This window comes from Carettochelys insculpta, chromosome 12 (genome assembly GCF_033958435.1).
Source record: "Carettochelys insculpta isolate YL-2023 chromosome 12, ASM3395843v1, whole genome shotgun sequence".
Lineage (NCBI taxonomy): Eukaryota > Metazoa > Chordata > Testudines > Carettochelyidae > Carettochelys > Carettochelys insculpta.
In genome coordinates, this window is record NC_134148.1 from 8,539,290 (window position 1) to 8,563,743 (window position 24,454).

Genomic DNA, 24,454 nt, shown 5'->3' on the forward strand with positions numbered 1-24,454 from the left:
GAAGAGCAAAGGTGAGCAAATTGGTGTTCCTTTTTCATTCATTCCATTCATCAGCCAAACTGAGAAATGCAAAAGCAAAACAGGAAACATCAGATACTTAAAAATTATTTTAATCCAAGGTGTTCTTGAAATCAGCCAGTTTTTAACCAGATAGTATGCTTTATATTGGGTTCTTCTCTCTAAACATAGAAGACACTGTACCCTTTTACATATATTTCACTGGTAGAGTGGTGAAGCTCTGGGATGGGTTACGTAGGGAGGTGGTGGAATCTCCTTCCCTGGAGGTCTTTAAGTCCTAGCTTGACAAAGCCCAGTTGGGATGATTTAGTTATGACTAGTTCTGCTTTCAGTAGAGCATTGACCTTGATGACCTCCAACAGTCTCCTCCAGTCCTATGACTCCATTATATTTTGTATTTTATTTAATGACTACTTTGTGATTACTGCCCAAATATTCTCACTCATTTGGCCTAATGAAGAGGTATTACTGCTTGTAGATAAGGCCCAGTTTTGAACCTGGATGGAATATTCCAATCTTTGTTGAAAGAAGATTCAGGTAATAGTGGAACCAGACACACAGGCTATGTCTACACTAGAAGCATCTGTCTACAGAAGTTACTGTCAGCAGACATATTCCGACAAAACTTCTGTCAATAGATTGTGTCAACACATACAAGCATATTATCTTTTGATCTGCTCTGTTGACAAAAGGGCTCCTCGGAACTTTTTAGTAGACGGTTTCTGTAAACAAAATGCATTTTGTGTGTACACACGCCACGAGTTTTGTCGACAGCACTCTAGTGTAGGCATAGCCATATGCACTAGTAGCTTTTTAAGATTTATGTGCAAGAGATTCACTGATGGTTCACTTTTCTGTACCATTGAGTGTCGGTGCTGGACTACACTGCCATTTGTGTTCTAGCCTTGGGAGAAAGAAAAGCTTCCTTCTATTGTAAAAGCTGAACAAATGTATACTTACTTGCAGTTCTGACGTCTCTAGTTTTATACTCAGTGCAAAGCTTCCCCATACCTACTGTACTGAACTTTATCCTCTCTACAGGATTTTAACACAATGCAAAAATTACAACTATTGATTTTGGAAGGTGCCTTTATGGTATGAATGTGCATCATCCCAGATTTTTTAGCTTTCTGGAACAGAAATAAGTAGCTCAAGTGGTGTATTTAAAAACATGTTTAAATTTGGTTTGCTCTAGTTGAACCAAGATGAATAAGAATCATAACTGTAGTATAACCATGAAATAGATCATCTTTTATGTCACTGCACTCTCTCAGTATGAAATTCCCAGTGACTATTCGATCACATCCTATTTCTCCATGTCCAAAAAAGCCAAACAGGGGAACATTAGGGAAAAACTTCCTAAATGCATCTGCTTCAAGATTACTTTTGGTTTTATAATACTGGTATCCTCTGCCAACACATGCAAACATGAACCCAATGGTGTTGTGCTCAGGAATGTTTGCTGCTTTGAGACGCTCCATTGCTGCTTCTACAGTCCTCTCATCAATCACATCCTGGTCTAACAAAACTGTAGCACTCTGTAGCTGAGGTCCACTGAAAGCCAATCCAGCCACACCGCAGGAATCACCAACTTCACTGTGACTGAAAAACAACAATACACCAAGTTAGGAAGAATTCCAAAGGAACTGCTCTAGGTTTAAACAGAGGCTGCAGTAGAACATTATACAAACTGAACATACACTACAGATGACAGCATTTTACAGAGGTTTTTACAGTCAGCCACAAAAACAACATTGGTGCTCCTGTAAGTAAAGTCAAAGGCAGACTGGCAGCTACCACCAAAGAGTACCAAAATATACATCAGCCAAAAGCAGACCTTTCTCATGCCTCAGCAATAAGAAGCTGTCCTTAGACATCTGGCATATGCCCACCTTGGGGCACTGATAATGATTTGATCTCTGGGATCACAGAAGTAGATGCCACGTTCAGTAGTTTGCAGGGACTCTATTTAATCCTTGAAACTGTATAGGCTTGCTACCCTCTCGACACATTAGTACTTAGAAATCAAACAACAAAACAGAGCAGCAGGTGGAAGGAGACTGACAGAAAAAGCTTGCGACTGCTGCACTTCTCACTTTTTCCTAGTTACCAAGACATTCTGGCTTTTAAAAGTTGTGACCTCGTGGCCATAAGGGACATGGACAGATGTTTGCCCCTCATTGGGCTCTTCCTTTGATAAACACACTATATCACAGCCGTCTCTAACTAGCAATACCTATGCAGAATGGGGTTTAAAAAGATTACTTTAAATCATAACATTGATAGAATCATAGGGTTGGAAGAGACTGCAGATCAACATTGCCTGAGGAGCCATTACTTTAGCTTCTCGGACTGTCAGTCAGTTACTACTACTACCATAGCACAAATACCTGCTCGTGAACAACTGTACATTTTGGGTGACTTCAATGCAAGAGTTGGAGCCAGTCGTGACTCATGGCCTTCCTGCTTAGGCCACTTTGGTGTGGGAAAAATGAATGAAAATGGACAGCGTCTTCTTGAACTTTGCATGTACCACAATCTGTGCATCACAAACACGTTTTTCCAAACCAAGACAGCACAGAGTGTCATGGAGACACCCACGCTTGAAACACTGGCATCAACTATATGTGGTCATCGCTAGACGTGATAACCTCAAAAACGTCCTTCTGACACGCAGCTATCATAGTGCGATACAGATCACTCGCTAGTTTGCTCCAAACTCAAGGTGATTCCCAAGAAACTGTACCACTCTAAACCAACTGGAAGGCCCTTCATTGATGCCAGAAAGACAGCAAACTCAGAGAGAGCCAAAAAGTTCAGAGAGACCCTTGAGGAGAATCTGCGCAGCAGCCCTGGGGGTGCCAATGTGACATCCAATGGCAGCATCTGAGGGATACAATTTACAACACGGCTTTGTTGGTGTTTGGAAGAAGAGCTAGAAACACAAATGACTGGTTCGAAGCTAACTCCAATGAGATGATTCCAGCCATCGAAAAGAAGCACACTGCACTCCTGGAGTACAAATGCTCACCGAGCCAGAGTACCCTGCAAGCACTCAGAGCAGCCAGAAAAACAGTACAGCAGATGGCCAGGAGCTGTGCCAACAACTACTGGCTCGAGCTATGCAGCAGCATCTAGACCAGTGCTGACTTTGGTAATCTCAGGGGAATGTACGAGGGCATCAAGAAGGCATTAGGACCCACCCAGAACAAGATGGCACCTCTGAAATCCAAATCTGGTGAAGTCATCGCTGACAAAGCCCAACAGATGGGGCGCTGGGTCGAGCACTACTCCAAGCTGTACTCACGCGAGAACACTGTGGTTGATACAGCCCTCAAGCTCCTACCAGTAATGGATGAACTGGACCAGGAAACAACTCTGGATGAACGGAAGAAAACCATCGACCGCATTGCAGTAGGAAAGGCCCCGGGCCAGGATGGTATACCACCAGAGGTAATCAAGCATGCCACAGACACTCTCCTGGAACCCCTACATGAGCTACTGTGCCCGTGCTGGAGAGAGGGAGAGGTTCCACAGGATATGCGTGACGCTAACATTGTAACCTTGTATAAGAACAAAGGAGACAGAAGCGACTGCAACAATTACCGTGGAATCTCCCTCCTAAGCATCACTGGTAAACTGTTCGCTCGCGTCATCCTCGGCAGACTCCAGAAGATTGCTGAGAGGGTGTACCCTGAATCGCAGTGTAGATTCTGCGCAGAGAGATCTACCATTGACATGGTCGTCTCTCTGAGGCAGCTGCAGGAGAAATGCAGGGAGCAGAGGAAGCCACTCTATATTGCCTTCATCCACCTGACCAAGGCCTTTGACTTGGTCAGCAGGGATGGACTGTTCAAACTGCTGCACAAGGTAGGCTGTCCACCACGGTTACTCAAGATGATCCAGTCTTTCCATGAAGACATGAGAGGAACCATCCAATAAGACGGCACATTATCGGACGTTTTCAGCATCAGGAGCGGCGTCAAACAAGGATGCGTCCTTGCTCTGACGTTGTTCGGGATCTTCATAGCTCACCTCCTGAAGCACACCTTTGGATCTTCAACAGAGGGCATCTTTTTGCACACAAGATCTGATGGGAAACTGTTTAATCTTGCGAGGCTGAAAGCTAAATCTGAGGTGCGGGAAGTCCTCATCTGAGATATGCTGTTTGCAGATGACGCTGCTGTAGTGTCACACACAGAAGACCAGCTTCAGAAACTGCTGGATCAGTTCTCCAAAGTATGCAAGGACTTCGGGCTTTCCATCAGCCTAAAGAAGACAAATGTACTTGCTCAGGATGTTGCTGAACCTCCCTCAATCAGCATTGACAACGATACGTTAGAGGTCGTCCACGAGTTCGTTTACCTTGGGTCCACCATCACTGACACCCTGTCATTGGAGTCTGAGCTAAATAGGAGGATCAGAAAAGCAGCCACAACCCTGTCCAGACTCAGCGAGAGAGTGTGGAATAACATCAAGTCATACATCCACATCAAAATGCAAGTCTACAGAGCCTGCATCCTCAGCACCCTCCTTTACAGCAGCGAGTCTTGGACCCTGTACGCCCGCCAGGAAAAGAGGCTGAATGTCTTCCACTTGCGCTGCCTCAGGTGCATCCTTGGAATATCATGGAAGGACAGTGTCCAACACCGCTGTCCTTGAGCAAGCTGGAATCCCAACCATGCATACCCTCCTCAGGCAGCGGCGGCTCCGCTGGCTTGGCCACATCCACAGGATGAATGATGGAAGGATCCCTAAAGACATCTTGTATGGTGAGCTAGCCTCTGGCAAAAGACCTCCCGGACGCCCCCAGATGCGCTACAAAGATGTTTGCAAGAGGGACCTCAGGGAGGCAGACATCGAGCCGGACAGCTGGGAGGAGCTGGCAGACGATCACAGCAGATGGAGGCAGGAACTACACAAGGGCCTTCAGAAGGGTGAGATGAGGATCAGACAGCTAGCAGAGGAGAAGCGAGCCCACAGAAACCACAGTAAGGACCTGCTGGGCACCCATTACACATGCAACAGATGCAGCAAGGACCGTCACTCTGGTGTGGGCCTTCACAGTCACAGTCAACGCTGCAAATGATGATCCCAAATGGAACTACAAAGGGCACGATCCATATTCTATGCAGACTGAAGGATGCTACTACTACTACTAGCTCCACTTCACTCTGGACAAAACTTCTAGCTGGCTCCAGGAGTACCCCTGTTGTTGTCCTTCAGTCCCAGCAGACCTTGTCCACGTTATCCAAGGTCTTCCTCTTTTGCATTTTCTTTGCGGGTTCCATGTGAGAGCTTGATGAACTATACTGGATAATGGTTTTCTGAGAGTGTGGCCTAGCCATCCCCACCTTTTTCTCTTGATTTCAATGTCGATTGATTCTCGCCTGGCTCTGTTCCAAAGTTCTGTGACAAAGTCTTGACATACGATGTGAAGGATGTAGCTCAAGCAACTGTTTATGAGTGTCTGTAGCTTGTGATTTGAAGACTTTTTAGCTCTCCAGGTCCCGCATCCATACAAGAGCACACGCTTCACATTTGTGTTGAAGATCCAGTTTCATCTTCGCAGATATTATTTGCGAACTCCATATGGGACAAGAGTCTTGAATGCAGCTGTTGCTTTCCCTGTCCTGGCATTGATATCCTTATCTGTTCCTCCATCTATGCCCATGACGCTCCCCAAGTACGTAAACTGCTCTACATCTTCCAGGTCATCCCCTCTCAGTGTGATGGTTGTGGTGTTGGACTAGCTGATCATCATTGTCTTGGTCTTTCCTTTTTTAAATGCTCAGTCTAGTCACTGAGAGAGTTTTGTCTAGTGTTGTGACCTTTGCTTTCATGCTAGTGTGAAAAAGGGTGACATCATCAGCAAAATCAATGTCCTCTAGCTGTTTGAAAAGTGTCCACTGAATGCCATCTGTTGTCCTGTTCCTAATCCACTCCATTGTGATCAAGAACAGAAGAGGTGACAATAGGCATCTGTGTGAAACTCCCAATATTATGCTGCAGGATTGTTTCAAGACACCATTGTGAATAACTTGGCATGTTGTGGGTTCATACGTTGAATGAATTAAGTTAATAATTTTGGATGGGATGCTATGGTGTTGCAGCAGTTTCCACAAAGCGTCTCTATCAGTGCTGTCAAAGGATATTTCAAAGTCTATGTACAAGGGCGAGTTCCACTTGAGCAACTGTTCTACGATCACTTAGAGTTGCTATTTGGTTAGTACAGGATCTCTTGCTTCGGAAGCCAGCCTGTTCTTCCCTAAGCTGTCTATCGACTTCCGTCTTCACTCTCTCCAAGAGAATCCTGATGAACACTTTTCCTGGAATAGACAGTGACATGATGCCCCTCCAGTTCTTGCATTCCTTCCGGTTGCCTTTCTTTGGCAGCTTCATAAGGTAGCTGTGTTTCCTCTCCTGTGGGATCTCTTCAGTGTCCCAACTTTTCTCAAATAAATTATACATCATGTTGACTGATGTCTCACTACCTGCCTGGATTGCTTCTGCAGGGATGTTGTCTGGACCAGGTGCCTCTCTGTTTTTCAGATGGGCAATGCCTTTTCTGATTTCTTCTTTTTTGGGTCTGCTGCTCTTAATTTGCAGGTGGTAACTCTGGAGGTTCCAGTGGGCAGGACATTTCAGTAGCAAGTGTTCCTTCCATTTATTGAGCTGCTCATTTGGGTTTTTTAGCACACACCCCTCCTTATCCTGTACTGGCTGCTCCACTGTATACTGTGGCCCAACTAGCTTCTGTGTGATGTTATAGAGCTCTTTTAAATTCTTCTGTCCTGCAGCTTGTTCAACTTGTTGTGCAAGGTTTTCCACAAACTCCTTCTTGTCGCATTTTACAGCATTTTTAACTTCTTTGGTGGCTTCTGAATACAAGCCTCCACCTTGGCTGTTCTTGTTTTGCTGCTGTTGACTGCTGCTTTTCTGTCCTTTCATTCCTGCACTTTTCTCAGAGTTTCTACGGTGATCCATTCTTTGCGACACCTTGTCCTCTTTCCCAAGGTTTTCCGACAGCTTTCTTTGCAGACTGGTTTGGTGTGTTCCCAAATTTTTTTCGTGGTAGCATCTTTCAGGATGAGGTATGCCAGAAGTGCACATCTGTTGGACAGCTCCACTTGGAAAACAGGTTGTGTCTCTAAATTCTTCAGTTACTCCATTTAGAATCTCAGTCCGGGCTTGGTGACTTGTGGTGTACCTCTTGAGCTTGAACTTGAGTTTTACCATGACCAAATGGTGGTCTGAACTTACATCTGCTCCTCTTCTAGCATGGGTGTCCTGCATCAATCTTTGGAAAGAATGGTTGATATAGATGTGATCAATCTGGTTTTCTGACTGAGGGGCCTATGAAATCCAAGTGACCTCATGGATCCTTTTGTGGGGAGAAGCACTACCACCTGTCACAAATCCGTTGAAGGAACAAAAGTCAATAAAACACTCCATTTTCTGTCACAATGCTGTACAGTTGGAGATACACATCTCCTAGAACTGGAAGGGACCTCAAGAGGTCATCTAGTCCAGTCCCTGCCCTCTTGGTAGGACCAAGCACCCTCCCTGACATCTATTTGCCCCAATCCCTAAATGGCCTCCTCAAGGATTGAACTCACAACCCTGGGGTTTAGCAGGCCAGTGCCCAAACCACTGAGCTATCCCTCCCCATGTTGCCTACGTCTTCTTTTCCCATCGTCGGTTCTCCGCCTGTGTTTATGCTTCAAATTTTCGCACCAAAGTCACCCATCAACATACCCTTCTTTGCTTTCTCGTTCACCACACTTTGTAGTTTCTCAAAAAAGTCTATTTTACATTCCTCAGCTGCTTTATTGGTTGGTGCATAACATTGGACAATTAATAACTTTTGCACTTTGGTGTAGAATCTGTCAGTGATGATGCGTGATGATACTGCAGTCCCCTCCATTAAAGCACCAGGTGCCTCTCTTGATAAAATAAAGTCCACACCTTCTGTGTGCGGTGCATCCTCTTCTTCAGGTCCTGAATAGATGGGGGTTTCACCTGTTGCCAGGCAAAGCTGCCGAGATTGTACCCATCTTGTCTGACAAGAGCCCAAACTGCAAGTTTGTACTGCTTCATCTCTGTGGCAATCTGTGCTGTCTTCCATGCTTGATACGTAGTCTGAACATTCCATGTACCAAACTCGGTGGCTGTCCTGGGTGTGAGAAGAGTCATCTGTGGGGTAGCTTCCTTTCAACTTTCCCTGCCATGCTTCATACTTAATCTGAGGAGATTGTCAACTCCCCCCAAGAGTTGTGTAGTTGTTGGTTTCTTTGTAGATGTTTCTGTAATTTTTGTTTTTTATGGCTAGAGGTGATCCAAATTTGTTTGGTCTCTACCCTTTGACCTCTCCAGTTTGGGTGACCCTTCCAGGAGCTGTAGCTCCTGCTGGCATAGCTTTCCAGGTTCTTGAGACACACAAGCCACCTCACCACAACAAGGAATGGACCATGAGGTAGTCACAGTTAACATCTGCAATTAACTGCTAATAAAACTAAACAGGTTGATTTTTTCAACACATTAATCGCACACCTGTGGGCAAGGTGGAAAGAATCGTGACATGGGAACTGGGGAAGCCCCAGCCTGCCACAAGGGGACTGGAGCCCACCATCCAAAACCCTGAGAGTAGCTGCAGCTCAGTGCCCCCATCCCAGATCCTATAGTTGAAAATATAGAAACCTTTAAAGTAAATATTGTTAATCAGTACAATTCAAACAATGATTAAATTAAATTTAAAAAAATATTATTTGACAGCGGCAGCAGCTAAGTATTGCAGCATCTTATTGCTATCCTCAGTCCCTAAACTGTCCAAAAAACAAGTTAGGAATCTCAGGCCACAGAATTTAAAGAAAACTGGGGGATCCTCACTGACATCTCAGCACCTGACAGGAAGAAAGTAAGTAGATGCTTCACACTACAATGGACAAAAGTGGAAGTACAGGTTGAAACTTTCATCTGGCATTCTTTTGTCCAGCAACATCCTTTGTATGGCAGGACAATGGATGTTGCTGGACTAGAGATTTCCAGCTGTGTGGGATGCAGCAGAGCCCCAGTGGCACCGTGCTCTGGGGCACCCCATGGGCAGCCCCAAGGCAGAGAGCCAGGTCAGGGAGCCCCACTGGGGTTGAGGGAGCCCCATTGTGGGGCATCCAGCCATGTGGACCCTGGGCAGGGCCAGGGAGCCCTGACAGTCCTGGAGCAGGGAGCCTTGCCAGCATCCCTGCTGCTCCACAGGGACCCTGGAGGGCTGGGGGAACCCTGGCAGCCCTGCAGCAGAAAAACACCAGCCAGAGCTGGGAAGCCCAGCAGGAGTGCCCCACTTCTCCTACCTACCAGCCAGCCTGACCTTCCCTCATCCAGCAAATCCTCTTGTTCAGAACCACTGAGAATGAGGGAGGTACAACGTGTACTATACTTAATGAGGGCATGATAGCAGCCAGCTACACACCAAACATGACATCTGAAATGCAAAGCAAAAGCCAGAAAGCTGCCTTTTATAAACTGGCTGGAAAGACTAGCACTGTAACAGTTATTATTAGTGTTATGATATAATGCATAATGAGAAAGAAAAGAGCACAAATACTGAAGAGCAGAAGCATACAGAAAGCAGAATCAATTTCAAGTAAAGAACTCAAACTGGAAAACTATCACCATTAGAAAAAACAATCTTCCTCTATAATTCACCTCAAAGTTAAATTCTAGAATCCAAGATTTAAAACTACTTTTTGTAACAGACAACAGAGCAAAGCCAGATGACAAAGACTGTAGATCTCCAACGATTGCAGCTCTATATCATCTTTCCAATTACAGTAGTCCCTCAAGTTAAGTAAGGGTTGCGTTCCCCATGCACCCTCCCATAACTCGAATTTTGTGTAAAGCCGGGGGCAGGGGGTGTTTTCCCCCTGGGAGAATGCACATTTTGCAGCTGGGGAAGCAGCAGGAGCATTTGGAACTACTTTTGAAAGGTAAATCCTGGGGTTGGGCAGGGACAGCTGGGGAGAATTAAGCCTGGTGATGGGCTGGGGCCATGGGAGGGAGGTGGGGGGGGATTAAGCCTGAGGTGGGTTAGGACTGCAGGGAGGTGGGGTGGAGATGAGCTAGAGCCGTGCCGGGGGAATGAGCCGGAGCTGCATACAGTGGGGGGTTTGAGATGTAGCCGCACGTGGGAGGTTTGAAACGGGGTGGGTGGGGGAGATGACCTGGAGCCGGAGCCAGAGCCAGGCATAGGGGTTGAGCAGGAGCTGTGCTTGGGTGGTAAGCCAGGCCACAGGGGGTTTGAACTTGGGCCATGCGGGGCCATGGGGGCTGTGCCAGTGCCAGGGGGAGGAGGATTTTGAGTTGCACTTAACTTGAAATCGTACATTTTGAGGGTTTACTGTACATATTTCACTTTAATTTCAAGAGGTTTTCCTTAATATTTAAATTACTACTATGAAAAATAAGTCTGCTCAGGAAAAGGAACTTGGGTATTTCCTCTCCCCCGTCAAAAATGACACCACTGTGGTTGGATGACACACATGATGTAGATGTCTGACTCAACCTCTATTCACAGAGGGTTCACATCCAGTGCTGTACCCGTCTACCATTCCACAATGTTTCATTGCAAATTAACTTGAAAGAGATACCCACTCCTCAGAGGTCAGTGATGTCAAGCTCTCCACATGTCCTCCAGCCAAGATGATACTTTTTTCATTTAAACAATTGACTATCTGATGAAGAAACCGATTAGCTCCTGGCTTCCAGGAATTGTAGACAAACAGAAGAATCACACGGAGCTCAGCATTATCCTTAAGACCTGGGAATTAAAAAAAATAAAAAAGCCTTTTACCTTTAAAGGCAGGGTCTCCATCTGTGAAATTCAAGTATTTCAATTATTCTGATTATGTTTATTTTATGCCTGCACACAAATACTTTCAAGAATACTGCCTAGTTCACTGCTGTAGCAACAATAGGAAAAAGCAAATCATCCTGGACCTTCAAGTAGTATGCTAGATTTACATTTTTGAAAGATATATTTATTCTCTCTCTCTACTGAAAGTTGAGATTCTCTTCTATAGTGCCCAAAAGGTTGCCCTACACACATGCTCTCCAGCTCTCAATGACCCCCTACATACTTAGCATTCTGGGTTTTTCCAATCACAGATGAAGTACTAATCAATTCCCTGAAGTCAGCAGGCTCATGAAAAGAAACTGGCTAAATTACCCTTCACACAAAAAAAAAAAAGCCTGTTGCTGAGTATGTGGTATGTATGCTATGGTGTGGAATGGAATCTCCTACAGTCAACAATCTGGGGACTAGAGATGTCGATGTTTGGAATGCCAAAGCCCAAGGTGGTTTTTGTTTGCTTGTTTTTTGTTTAAGACAATCAAAACATTTGCTCTTGTACGGTCCTAATTACTGTATGATGACTAGTTAATAATGCTAACAGCCACCAAAAGAAAAAGAATAGTACTGGGTATTGTAACCTCCATACTCATGCACTGAGCAGGAACAAAGGGATTGCTCAGGAATTTAATGGACACAATTCAAGTTCGCCTCTCAAGTTCACACTTTATACTTTAGTACTCTGCTGGGAGACAAAATTGTTAATCTCTGGCAGCCTTGCATTTTATGGTGGTCCATGCTTGCAGGGTACCTGTGCCCAACACCCCAGGCTACAGTACTTGAGTTGAGCAGTCACAAACACAGCAACTCACTTCACACAGACCCCAATAAAACCGAGGCCACAGCACACAAAGTATATGATATAAAATTAAATGACTTGCCTGCTTCAGTGAATTTACTTTCATCAAAGAACCTACTCTTTACATCGTTAAAAAAGTGGAAGGTTTGGATTTTCACACCATCAATTTTAGGGAACAATAAAGCGAAGCCAGCTTCACCATCTTCGATTTCTTGTGGTCGATTGCTGCTTGAGCCCATTGGAGTAACTGAAAGATGTGTAATGTGAATATTTTGCTTATTCTGATTAAAATACTTTTGCATACCTCACAGTGTACATGAAGGGAAACAGGGTAAAAAAATTGGGATGCAGGTGCTTTTGAAAAATATTACTCACAGTAAAGTTGAAAGACAATTAATTCAAAGCTAAGTCTCATTTTGTACATCAGACTCCAAGTCCCCCAACATGTGATGACTTACTCAGACAGGGCCAGTGACCATGCAAAGTGTCAATTGCAAAAGTAAACTCAAAATAAAGGAAAATTTCCTTTAATTTCTTTCCAATGATAGACACTGCATTTTACTTTTAATGCAGAAAGTGCTTTTTTTTTAAAAAAAAATGCAATATGTTTCTTTAAACTTTGAACAAACAGATGCAGGAAGTTTGGCCGAGTACCCTGGAATAATGAGTTTATTAGTGATAGCTCCCATATTTGAGAAATCTTTTTTTAACACATACCTATGGGACCAGTCAGAAATATGACCCCACTAAAGATTTAGTATGTTCTTCATGCCATCCTCTGCCAAAGAGAAACAGAAGGTACAGTCTACAATCTCTCTGCATAGCAGCCTCTTATTTTGTAGATGCAGTCATATCAAAGATTGCCCAGACAAGAAAAGTGCCATTTGGATCTTAAAACAATAAAAGCACTATAAATAATTGGGTGTGGAAGATATTTTCATCTCAACTGGGACAGAGATTATCATGCTTTCCAAAGTTTGTGTCTGAAAGCCTAGAAAGCATGTCTGAGTTGGTTAGTCTGGTGTACCATTGATCTTTTTATCTGACATTTCAGCAGCTTTCTCCAGGAGAAATTCCACACCAGCCATCAGCTGATACTGAGGTCTTTGCTTCTATTTCAAATCTCTAGCATATCCAATTTTTTCCCCAAAGTCCATCTTTTCTATGCAGACTGAAAAATGTGAGTTAAGAATTCTCATCTCACCCCAAGCTAATCAACAACGTCATGAATTTTTTAAAACTATGGCACACATTGCTCAAATTGGAATTTTTAGACCAGTGTTTCCCAAGTGGGGTCCTGTAAAGTGAAAATGAGGGTTCTGCAAAAATATTCCATTACAATAACATTTATGATTAAAAATAATAATTAATATTTAAGCAGGAAAGGATAGCTCAGTGGTTAAAGCACTGGCCATGTAAACCCAGAGTTGTGAGTTTAATCCTTGAGGGGGGCCTTGCAAGGTTATAAGGCAGGTTAGATTTAAAAAACAAAAAAATCTGTTAGGGATGGCAATAGGTCCTGCTTTGAGTGCAGGGGACTGGATTCTATAATCTCTCAGGTCCCTTCCAGCTCTGTGAGATATGTATATGTAAGCATTTGTGAATTTTATTAAAAACAATTTTCATTTGTATTTGCCACAATAAGTGTCCCTGTGTAATTGCCATCTTAGCCAGAGTGGGAATGATGATGTCATTATGCAGTGCTGCCCATACACTTAGTCAGTGCACTGTATGATTGCGTGTTACATACCACCATAAATCCCCATATTCACTCTCACCGGATCATTTTGGGGCAGCTGATAACAAGAATATTCAGCTTTATCAAGACGTGCAATTTGTCAGTTGTTACCATTTGCCAGCACATACTTGTGCGAAACAGGGTTCTTGAATTAAGCAGCAACAAAAACAAAACACAGAAATCAACTGAATGCGACACCAGATGTGAATCCAACTTTCCAGTATTAAAAACCAAATATAAAAAGAATTTGCCAAGAAAAGAAGAAAAACACACTCTTTACATTGAAAACTGACAATACAATGCATATTAGTTTGTGCTTTTTTTTTTGTGTATATTATGATTTTTGTTATTAAATATGTGCAATTAAACTAAATGTCCATCTCATGACCTTGTTTAGCATTTGTTGTTATCATCCTTACTTATACATGGAGCTAAAAAAGTAGACTACAAATAAGACTTATTAGGGATTCCAGAAAATTCTTTCGAGGTTTAAAAGTTCTGTGGCCAAATAAAACGGGGAAACACTGTTTCAGACAAGACAGTAGTATGTCCTCCAGGCAAAGCTAGAGCGCTATGCCTCATTTGAGAGTCTAACAGCAGCCTGAGAAAGTTAGCTACCTTGATATCAGGCTGTTATATGACCAGACACTGGTTCTTCTTACCTACAACTCCAGGAGTGACCAGTCCCAGAACTTGGCATCGTTTTGGCAACAGCTTTTCCAGTGCAATTGCTATTTCTTTACTATTCCTTTTCCTTGCTATAATGAAAGAGGAGAAAAAAGTAAGGCACACAATTGGCCAATGTCTGTACTCAAAGACCTCTACTCTAAACAACAATCAAACTGACTTTGCATACGGATTAAATAGTGCCTTACCATCAAATGCTTGCTATCAAACAATCCAGCTCATTGGCCACCTCATTAAGTACATGACAAATCATATACAGCTAATGCACACATTACAGAATTATATTACACAGAAAGTGAAACATTAAATATCCTCAGTAGAATGAGGTAACACGAGTTCTAGAACATCCTGCTGTATAACTATTACATGAGTTTACATAAACAGGGCCCTAACAAACTGATGGTCCATAATTGTAGATTTCACATAGTAAAAATTAAGATTTTAAAAATCCTATTTCAGATATTTAAAACTGAAATATCACAGTATTGTAACTGTGGGGATCCTGACCCAAAAGGGGATTGTGGGAGTGGGTGGCAATCACAAGGCTACTATAATTGGGAAGTGGTATTGCCATCCTTACTTCTGCGCATAGGATTTTTTCAATCTGCCAACCTTCCTTCAACACTGCTGCTAATAGTGGCACTGCCTTCAGAGTTGGGCTCCCACCCAGTAGCCACGAATTTTCCTACAGCCACAGGAAGTTCCCAGAAGTGGGTCTGATGCTTTCCCCGCAGCAGCCTGTGAAGTTAAACAGAAGTCCCATCCCTCCTCAGTCTATCTGGGCCTAACAGCTGGAGCCCAGTGCAATGCAGGAGCCTCTCTGGAGCCGTCAGTTATGAGTTTAAGGGGCCGTGGTCTGTAAGAGACAGGGTGTGTGTAACCACAGTGCCAGGGCAGTTACCTGCCTGTGAAGCCAGCTCTAACCCACTGCAAAAAGTGACTATTCCCTCAACCCTCATTCAACTGCCTTCATGCCTGTGCTACTGCTGGTACTGGCGCTGCCTTCAGAGCTGGGCACCCAGCCAGCAGCCATCGCTCTCCACTCTCCAGCCACTCAGCTTAGAAGGCAGCAAAGAAGCAAGGGTGGAAATCCTATAATCCCCCTACAATACCATATTTCACATGAAAGACCAGATTTCAATCAGTCGCAAGTTTTTCACAGGTGTGGAAGGGCCTTATGTACAACATAGTCAACATGGACCACATCCCTTGATGCAAAACCAAAGTGACAGCACCCCCTTTATATTTTTAGCCATTAAGTTACCTTCCTTTAAAGTAAATGTTCACAATATTACCTGACTGGTTTCCTTTAAGCATCCTACTCCATTACAGTTGGCCATGACAAGATTCTCCTAAAACAGGATTAACACTAACCTCTCTTTTGTCTGTGACACTCTTCATGTCCACTGAAAGTCTCTGCATCTGCTATATAGAGCACTGTTTGTGGCAGCACATGCACATTCTGTAGAACACAAAGATAAATGAGAAAACAGTTTAAGAAAAGCAGACTCTGCTACTTAATTGCAGGATGCCACACTTGTGTCCTATAATGAAAATGACTGAAAGGCAGAAAGGGAGATTGCTGGAAGTCAGTGATAGGAAAGACCTGGCTACAACAACTTCAGAAACTTCTGTATTGTCTTATTAATGGACTTCAGTACACGTTAGCATCACCGATTCTCAAAACTGGTCAAACAATAAATCAGATGATAACTTTGTTACTACTGACATAATTCACATTTGTGGCTCTAAATCCAGTTGTAAATCCTAGAGCCATCCAATTCCCATGTCAAGAACTTACTTTTGATAATATAAACACTAAATCTGTCTAACTGCAGTGATTTGCATACCCATGTTTACAGAAAAACATTTTATTTACATACTCACTGTTATTTGGAACTAGAAATACTTTCCTCTTTTGATCCTCTGTGGTCCAAGTTCTCTAAAGTTTCTAACACTAGCAGTGAATGCTACTTGCTTCTGCTTTTTTCATTTTGAAGTGCTATAAACCATGCACTGATCATTCTTTGGTACATATTTGAGGGTTACAACTGTCAAATATTATATTCTACAGAATGCTGAAAAAAATGGGAACCCAGACAACTATCTGCCACTGGTAAACTGGTTCCCATGTCTTGTTTAGTTGTACTGCTGTCCACTTGGTTAGATAAAGCTGCTTAAAAGTCTCTAAAATTAAGGATCAGTGTCTACATGAAATTTCACTTTAAAATATCTTCTTACCCATGTTTTCATCACCATCTTAAATTACTAAAGCTCAAATTAAAACTTACAATCCAGTTTAAAAACAGAAACCATGCCTGTTATAACCTGGCCTGGATCCAATGAGCTTCTAACTCCCTTGGGACTCAGCAGGAACTAGTCAGTACACTTAGCTGGAGGTCTCTCAGGAAAACTCCTAAGTGCAGACACTCTGACACTCTTCTCTGGCAGCAGGGAACTGCATTCCAGCTGCCTGGACTTCGGACTGAATGCCAGAGCCTTCCAGAACTTCCAAATGCTTAAACATGTTACCTCCAGAGTTTGCCTGGCTGAGCGATCTCTGGCTTCTAGTTTGATGGTTGTTTTCCCTCTTAAAAAAGCATTAAAAACCAATAAATTCCTGAACATAAGTCTCCCCTACCCCAAATCTGATCACTTCCCTTCTGAGAAGTTTGGCTTTAGATCACGTCTGTAGGCTTGGAAGCCCTTCCTGTCTGCTTTAGTCTAATCCTCCTACCTATGCCAATGCACTCACCCCTTGCTTAGAGAAACACCCCTCTTAAAACAGTTTTGTCTTCCTTGCTCTTCACATTTCTGTCAATGCAGCCCTTCCTTCCCCAAATTCAAAGTCAATGGTCCCACCAATTGAACCCCCATTGTTTCTGTAGGGAAGTGTCATTCAACGCAGATGGTCCCTGATCGCTTTGTCACAGCTTTTCAGACAAACAAGGAGTCCTGTAGCCCCTTAATAACTAACAAATATATCTGGGCATAAGCTTTCATGGGCCGCAGCCCACTTCATCAGACATGCCAAAACTCCTCTCACTCCTCCCCCATTCCCTGCCTCCCAACATGCTCTAATCCACATAGGAACTTGCAAGACAATATTAAAGTTACACTTCAAAATGGAGATTACCACACAAAACAGAGCCCCCTACAACATAATGGGGAATCACACAACAAAATGGGGCTCTCTAACTTGAAAAGGTAAAGAGGTCAAGACCAGTAAAAATATCACCAAAATAAATCTTGTTTGTATGGCCAACACAAGCATCATAACGTCTTTTTTGTGAAAGTCAGGTAAGTTGTGAAACGCCACAATGTAATGCTTAAAGTGAAATGGCTCAACACTCCCTAACCATAAAACACCTGTGTAAGGATAAATATGAATTGAAACTTAAAAGGTGAACTATTAGAACAGTATAAAAGAACTGACTTCAGAAAAATGCCTCGCTATAGACTCAAGTGTTCACATGGATTATACCACCACAGTAATTATACAAATAACAAGCAGTCCTGCGGCACCATACAGACTAACAAATGTATTAGATCATGAGCTTTTGTGAGTAAAGCCCACTTCTTCAGATAAAAAATGGAGACGAAAAAACAGAATCCTGGGTTTATATAGTGAAGGGAGGGAGGGGATGGGGGAAAAAAGGGTTACCTGTCATTAGTAGTTCAAGTTAATGAAGCAGGACCAGTCAATTAAGTAGGATGAATCTCATTCCTGCAAATATCAAAGGTGGGGAAACTGCCCTTGTAATACATGAGATTGCCTGAATAGAGAGCTTAACTAAGTTTACAGGTGTGACATTTGCAAATAAATTCCAGTTCAGATGTCTCCCTCTGTAATCTTGAGGTAAAATTATTTTGTAGAAGTACAGCTGCTTTTAAAGCCACTACTGACTGTCTGGGAAGTTAATGTCCCCCTACAGGTTTATGTCTGTTCTCATTAGTGATGTCAGATAGCACTGCATTCTGCACAGCTGAACAATACCAAAGATACAGTAACCCAGGAACCTACTCCTGCACAACCCAGGAACCTATCCCTGTTGCCAGCTCTGTCTACATATCCACACAAGCAACACCAACACAGGACCTAACCACAGCAGCCACACCATCAGGGATTCATGCACCTGTACACAAGCTAATGTGATATGTCATCATGTGCCAGCAATCCTCCTCCTCTTCTGTAAAGTAAGAAAGGCAGGGGGCAGGGGGCAATGACAACAGGAGGGGAGTTTGGAAAAGAAATAAGGAGGAGGAAGAGAAAAGCAAACCAATATGGGTCAAGGGCTGGAGGAGGGGCAAGCTGCTCTGCTTCTCTCCCCTTCCAACTCAAATCCAGAGCTGAGCTGTTTTCCCTGGAAATCTGCCCCCCCCTCTCTCTCTCGCCACTCCCAACCCTTTGCAACTCCAACAGGTTGACTGTTCCTCCCCTGTGACTGGGGTTGGGGAGAGAACAGGGACAGAGAGACTGACAGCAGCCAGTGATCCCTGAAGTTTCCCAACAGCTCAGCTGTCACCAAACAAACACCTTAGCTTGCAAAACTGGAGTCCTTTTTAAAGAGGCAGGGGCCAGAAACTGCCCTGAAAAGCAGCAAGGAGCTAGATCCATTTACACCTCTGCCCAGCACAGCCACGCTCCCTTTCAGCAGGCATGTGGCCAGCTTCCTTTTCTTTTATTACTAGTTCTTTTTTTCCTCCCTCCAACTCAATCGGTTTTTGCAGAACGGGAGCCAATCCTAAGCACTGCAACCAGAAGGGCAGGCTCTGTGGGACCCAATGACTTGAAATGGTGTCTGGGCTCTCTGAAACGAGACATGGTAAGTCTGGGAGCCAAGTCTGGTTAAAAACCTGGAGAACAGAATCAGCACTTCATTGAGGTCCTAATCCCAGAGGAACTGGAATAATTTTTATAGTAGGGATGCTCAGAGCTTTTGAGTCAAACTGGAAACCCCTGACACCTCTAGTTCCAGCACCTATATCCAGTCCTGGCTTTTTAACTGTTTATCCTGGCACTGAGCCAACTGTCTTCAAGCAAAAAGTCATCAATCCATTAGTGATCAAACCTAGAACTTGAATTTGTCCAAAGTGACGCACCAACACAGATTAATTACAAAGGAGAATATACAAAGTTAGAGTTCTGACTAGAATGCATTAACTTTAGCCTAGTATTGGTAGTTCTCCACATTTTATTGCATCTCTCATGATATTTGGTGTCTTCGTAAAGATCCAGGTCCTGGAGCCAAATGATTATTTCATGAGATTCTCAACTTTCTTCTCCCCTGCCAAGTACGTTTCTGTACCTCACAGCTGCAGAGAAAAACCTAAAAATGTGAATTGAGCGCATGCTAAAAGCTGGGAAACTAAAGGATCATTTAAAAAAAAAACAAAAAACAAAATAAAAAAACCTTATTAGTCTGAGGGGTAGCCACACTAGTCTGTATCTGCAAAAACAATGGAGTCCCTTGGCACCTTAAAGCAGGGGTGCACACAACCTCTGCTGGCTCCCCCAGCCTCTGTCACTGCAATGGGAGTGTGGCACATCATCTTGGGGCGGGGAGGGGAAGGGGTTGTCCTGCCACTCACTGCGAGACAGGTTGTGGGGGGTGGGGGGACACGTGCACGGGACTGCTAATTGCGGGGAGAAAAAGAGGGGCCCAACGAAAAAAGTTTGCTCACCCCTACCTTATTCCATGTATATTGGATAAACCAGACAGTTTCTGCACCAAAGGATGAATGGACATATATCTGACATCAAGAATTAGAACACACATGAACGTACAGGGGAACACTGTAACACTCCTGGACATTCAATAATGGATTTAAAAGTAGTGTTCTTCTACAAAAGAATTTTACCGCAAGATTACAGAGAGAGACATCTGAATTTGAATTCATTTACCACTTTGACACCTCTAACCTTGTTCTGACTCTTAACTATCTTATGCATTAAAACAAGGACTAGCCCTCTGCTTTCTGCCTTAACTGGCTCCAGGTGCCTGCTTGACTGTGCTGTACTAGGCTTGGTCCTGCCCACTTCCCAGCATCCAAACAGTACTCAGAGGAGAGGAAACTGTTTACCCTGAGTCCAGCATATCTGCTTTCCATTAGTGTGCAACAGCCAGCTGGTCCACATATGTCACAGTAGTCAACAGCGGCATTTTACCTACCTCAAGTTCTTCAGCTAATGCACGGACCAGTGAATGACTATCAGATGGACCAGGCTCAAGTGCAGAGACCCACTCTATGCTCTGCTGTGTTCTCAGTAATCGACGGGCACATTCTCTCCATAACCGGCAAACACTGAAATACAAAGATTTATCACAACAAACAAAATGGAATGTTAGCAGCAGCCAACCATTTTTCACTTGTAGACTTGGAAGTATCTATCCCACATTCATATAAGAAACTCTTTTAAACAAATTAAGTGCACATTTAAATCAAAGTGTAAATTGTAGATTGCTGTTTCTATTAATTTATATTAAGAAAAAACCGAAGGCAATATTTGCATGGGTACTGTCCTAAGAGTTGTTTCTGAACTTCAAAAAAAAATGAAAAAATTAGAAAAGCTGGCAGTTCTGACTGCCTCACGCAGTACACATCAGAATAAATTAAGCAAACAAAGTAGTGTTGCTCCAAAGAGCAGAGAAAATAATTCATTCACATGTCTTTTTTACAGCACAATATAGAAAGCAGTTTGACAAAATGGCATTGAACTCCAGAGAATACTTAACCCTTGTACCCCGCGTGAAGCACAGGTCATCTACAAGTCTCCTCCACTTCACTCTGTCTTGGAATAAAACTTCTAGCTGACTCCAGTTGTTGTCCTTCAATCTCAGTAGACTGTCCCCATGTTTTCTGAGGTCTTCCTCTTCTGCATTTTCCTTACAGGTTCCATATGAGGGCTTGACGAACTATACTGGACAATGGTTTTCCGAGAATGTGGCCTAGCCATCCCCACTTTTTTCTCTTGATTTCCTTGTCAATTAGTTTTTATCTTGCTCTGTTCTAAAGCTCCTCCTCTGTGACAATGTCTTGACATTTGATGCGAAGGATGTACCTCAGGCATCTATTTATGAACATCTGTAGCTTGTGATTTGAAGACTTTTTTTTAGTTCACCAGGCCTTGCATCCATAGAAGAGTGCACTCTTCACATTTCATCTTCGCAGGTCTTATTTGTGGATTCCACATGGGACAGAGTCTTGAATGCATCTGTTGCTTTTCCTATCCTGACCCTGAGAGCCTTACCTGTTCCTCCATCTATGCCCATAATACTCTCCCAGTAGGTGAGCTGCTCCTCGTCCTTCAGCTCATCCCCTCCCAGTGTGATGGTGGTGGTGTTGGACTGGCTGACCCTTATGGTCTTGGTTTTTCCTTTGTTAAATGCTCAGTCCAGTCACTGAGGCAGTTTTGTCTAGTGTTATGACTTTTGCTTTCATGCCGGTGTGAAAGGAGGGTGACATAATCAGCAAAATCAATGTCCTCTAGCTGTTTAGTGTCCACCGAATGCCTTGTTGATGGCCATCTGTTGTCCTGTTCATAATCCAGTCCATTGTGATCAAGAACAGAAGAGATGACAAGAGGCACCCTTGCTGCTCTCCAAACAGGATGCTGAAGGATTCTCTCAAGACACCATTGTGAACAACTTAGCATGTTGAGGGTTGATACATTGAACGAATCAAGTTAATAAATTTGGATGAGATGCCATGGTGTTGCAGTAGTTTCCACAAAATGTCTCTATCAGTGCTGTCAAAAGCTTTTTCAAAGTCTATGAAGATTATATACAAGTGGCAAGTTCCACTTGAGCAACTGTTCTACAATCACTTAGAGTTGCTATTTGGTTAGTACAGGATCTCTTGCTTCGGAAGCCAGCCTGTTCTCCCCTGAGCTGTCTATCAATTTCCGTCTTCACTCACTCTAAGAGAATCCTCATGAGCATTTTTCCTGGAATAGACAGTGACATGATGCCCCTCCAGTTCTTGCATTCCTTCCGGTTGCCTTTCTTTGGAAGCTTCATAAGGTAGCCATGTTTCCACTTCTGTGGGATCTCTTCAGTGTTCCAACTTTTCCCAAATAAATTATACATCATGTTGACTGATGTCTCACTACCTGCCTGGATTGCTTCTGCAGCGATGTTGTCTGGACCAGGTGCTTCTCAGTTTTTCAGATGGGCAATGCCTTTTCTGATTTCTTCTTTTCTATGTCTGCTGCTGTTAATTTGCAGAGGTATATTTGCAGGTGGTAAGCCTAGAGGTTCCACGTGAGCAGGGAGGTTCAGTAGCTCTTCAAAGTGTTTCTTCCATCTACCAAGCAGCTCACTTGGTTTGTTAGAACACACCCCTCCTTATCCTGTATTGGCTGATCCTGGTACACTGTGACCCAGCTAGCGTCCGTGTGATGTTATAGAGCTTTCAAGTTTCTCTGTCCTGCAGCTTCTTCAACTTGTTGTGCAAGGTTTTCCACAAAGTTCTTCTTGTCGCATTTTACAGCCTTTTTAACTTCTTTGGTGGCTTCTGAATATAAGCTTCCACCTTGGCTGCTCTTGTTTTGCTGCTGTTGACTGCTGCTTTTCTGTCTTTTCATTCCTTTGCTTTTCTCAGAGAGTTTCTGCTGTGATCCATTCTTTATGGCACCCTGTCCTCTTTCCTAGTGTTTTATTGCAGGTTGCTTTCTAGGATGTTTTGGTGCATTCCTAAATTTTTTCCACAGTAGCAACTTTTGGCATGAGGTTTGCCAGCAGTATGCTATCTGTTGAACAGCTCCTCTTGGAAACCAGATCTTGTCTCTAAATCCTTCAGTTGCTCCATGCTCAATCTTAATCTTGGCTTGGTGACTTTTGTGGTATACCTCTTGAGCTTGAGTTTTATATTGACCAAATGGTGGTCTGAACCTACATCTGCTCCTCTTCTAGCAAGGATGACCTGCATCAATCTTCTGAAAGAACTGTTGACACACATGTAATGCATCTGGTTTTCTGACTAGGGCTCCAGTGAAACCCAAGTGACCTTATAGAGCCTTTTGTGTGGAAAAGTACTACCACCTTTCACCACTTCATTGAAGGAATCAAAGTCAGTGAATCAAGCACCATTTTCATTCATGTTGTCTATGCCTTCTTTTCTCATGGTCTGTTCTCTGCATGTATTTATACTTCCAAATTTCACATTGAAGTCCCCTTAGATGACTCTTCTCTCACACAGGACAATCACCCTGTTTGGTATGTGGAAGGTTTGGACCATGTATCAAATGGGGAAGACTGCACAGATTGCAGCAGAGTTGACATCCACATGCTACAAGTGTCCAGAGACAATGTACTCATTGTAGTCTTTAAAAAAGAGTATTTTTTCTTGTGTCATCATATTTGGTCACTAAATGTGTTCTCCTGATGCTGTATGATGGAGCTGAGTGTAACAGAACTCCACAGACGTAAAGAACACAGCAATGTGCCATTTTAAGATTCAAAAAAGAAAGTCTGAATCATTCAGACGACTTGAGTTCTTTTAATACAGTTAATTTTAAAAACAAATTTGTCAAGCACCCACAAAACTTCCCCTTCCCCAGTTGGCCTCAGACGGTTACGAGAGGAACTCGAACTCGCCGCGAGAGGAACTCGAACTACTTCGTCAACACACGCCAATGGGACATTCATTACGCGGGGCGGGCATGGCCGCTCCGCGGACTCAGACGCAACTGGCTTGAGATCGAACGTTGTGCACCACCCTGCGGGCAGAAGCGGAGCTCTTTAGAGGCGGGAAGCGCGGCGTTTCCCTTAGCGCGTCCTCTGCGTCCCTCCCTGTAGGGGCAGCGAGACCCGGCCAGCCCCGATCTCCGACTTACGCACGAAGCCGAGGACACCTGAAGACTGCTGCAGAGGGACGGAGGAAGGCCCTGCCAGGAGACTGGGACCCACCCAGCTCCACAGACGACACTGGGGAACGCGAGGGCCCAGCCCGCTGGGCAGTTCCCCCCCACTGTGGGGCGGACGGGGGTAAAGCTCAAGGCCGCTCCTCACCAGGCCGCCCGCAACAACGCCTTGGTGGGTAGGAAGCTCAGGATCCGCTCCACCACCACGCACAGGTTGCTCAGCACGTAGGCCCGTTTGCTGTCCGGCCCCATGGCAACCCCCTCCTCACATCCCCCACGAGCCGGAGTCCAGCCCCTAGCTACGGCGCACTGTGAATACGTCATCACACTGCGCCTACTTCCGGTTTCCGCCTCTAAAGCACGTGACCATTCAACGCACTTCTTGGTGGCTTTGGGGTAGCGTATAGGAGCGCGTGGCTGTGAAGCGTTCACGTCACATGA

At 43.9% G+C, this 24,454-nt stretch overlaps 1 protein-coding gene across 1 annotated transcript; it reads right to left on the reverse strand.

The window, feature by feature from the left end:
• Positions 1–94: 94 nt before the first annotated feature.
• On the reverse strand, positions 95–24,300 carry FBXO22 (F-box protein 22). The gene is made up of 7 exons (XM_075006680.1): positions 24,162–24,300; positions 20,322–20,454; positions 15,523–15,610; positions 14,124–14,219; positions 11,806–11,970; positions 10,669–10,834; positions 95–1,620 (listed from the first exon to the last, which is right to left on the reverse strand). Exons 1-7 carry the CDS (start codon positions 24,263–24,265, stop codon positions 1,194–1,196), a joined length of 1,179 nt encoding a protein of 392 aa, XP_074862781.1. The 5' UTR covers positions 24,266–24,300; the 3' UTR covers positions 95–1,193.
• Positions 24,301–24,454: the final 154 nt, after the last annotated feature.

Bases quoted from the DNA above. Each gene is read 5' to 3' on its own strand.
- FBXO22 (XM_075006680.1), bottom strand. From the start codon at position 24,265: ATGGGGCCGGACAGCAAACGGGCCTACGTGCTGAGCAACCTGTGCGTG. The intron at 20,455-24,161 runs GTGAGGAGCGGC...TTTGTATTTCAG, and splicing joins GCGTTGTTGCGGGCGGCCTG to TGTTTGCCGGTTATGGAGAG. The intron at 10,835-11,805 runs GCAAGTCATTTA...TTTAATTCCCAG, and splicing joins AAGTAAATTCACTGAAGCAG to GTCTTAAGGATAATGCTGAG.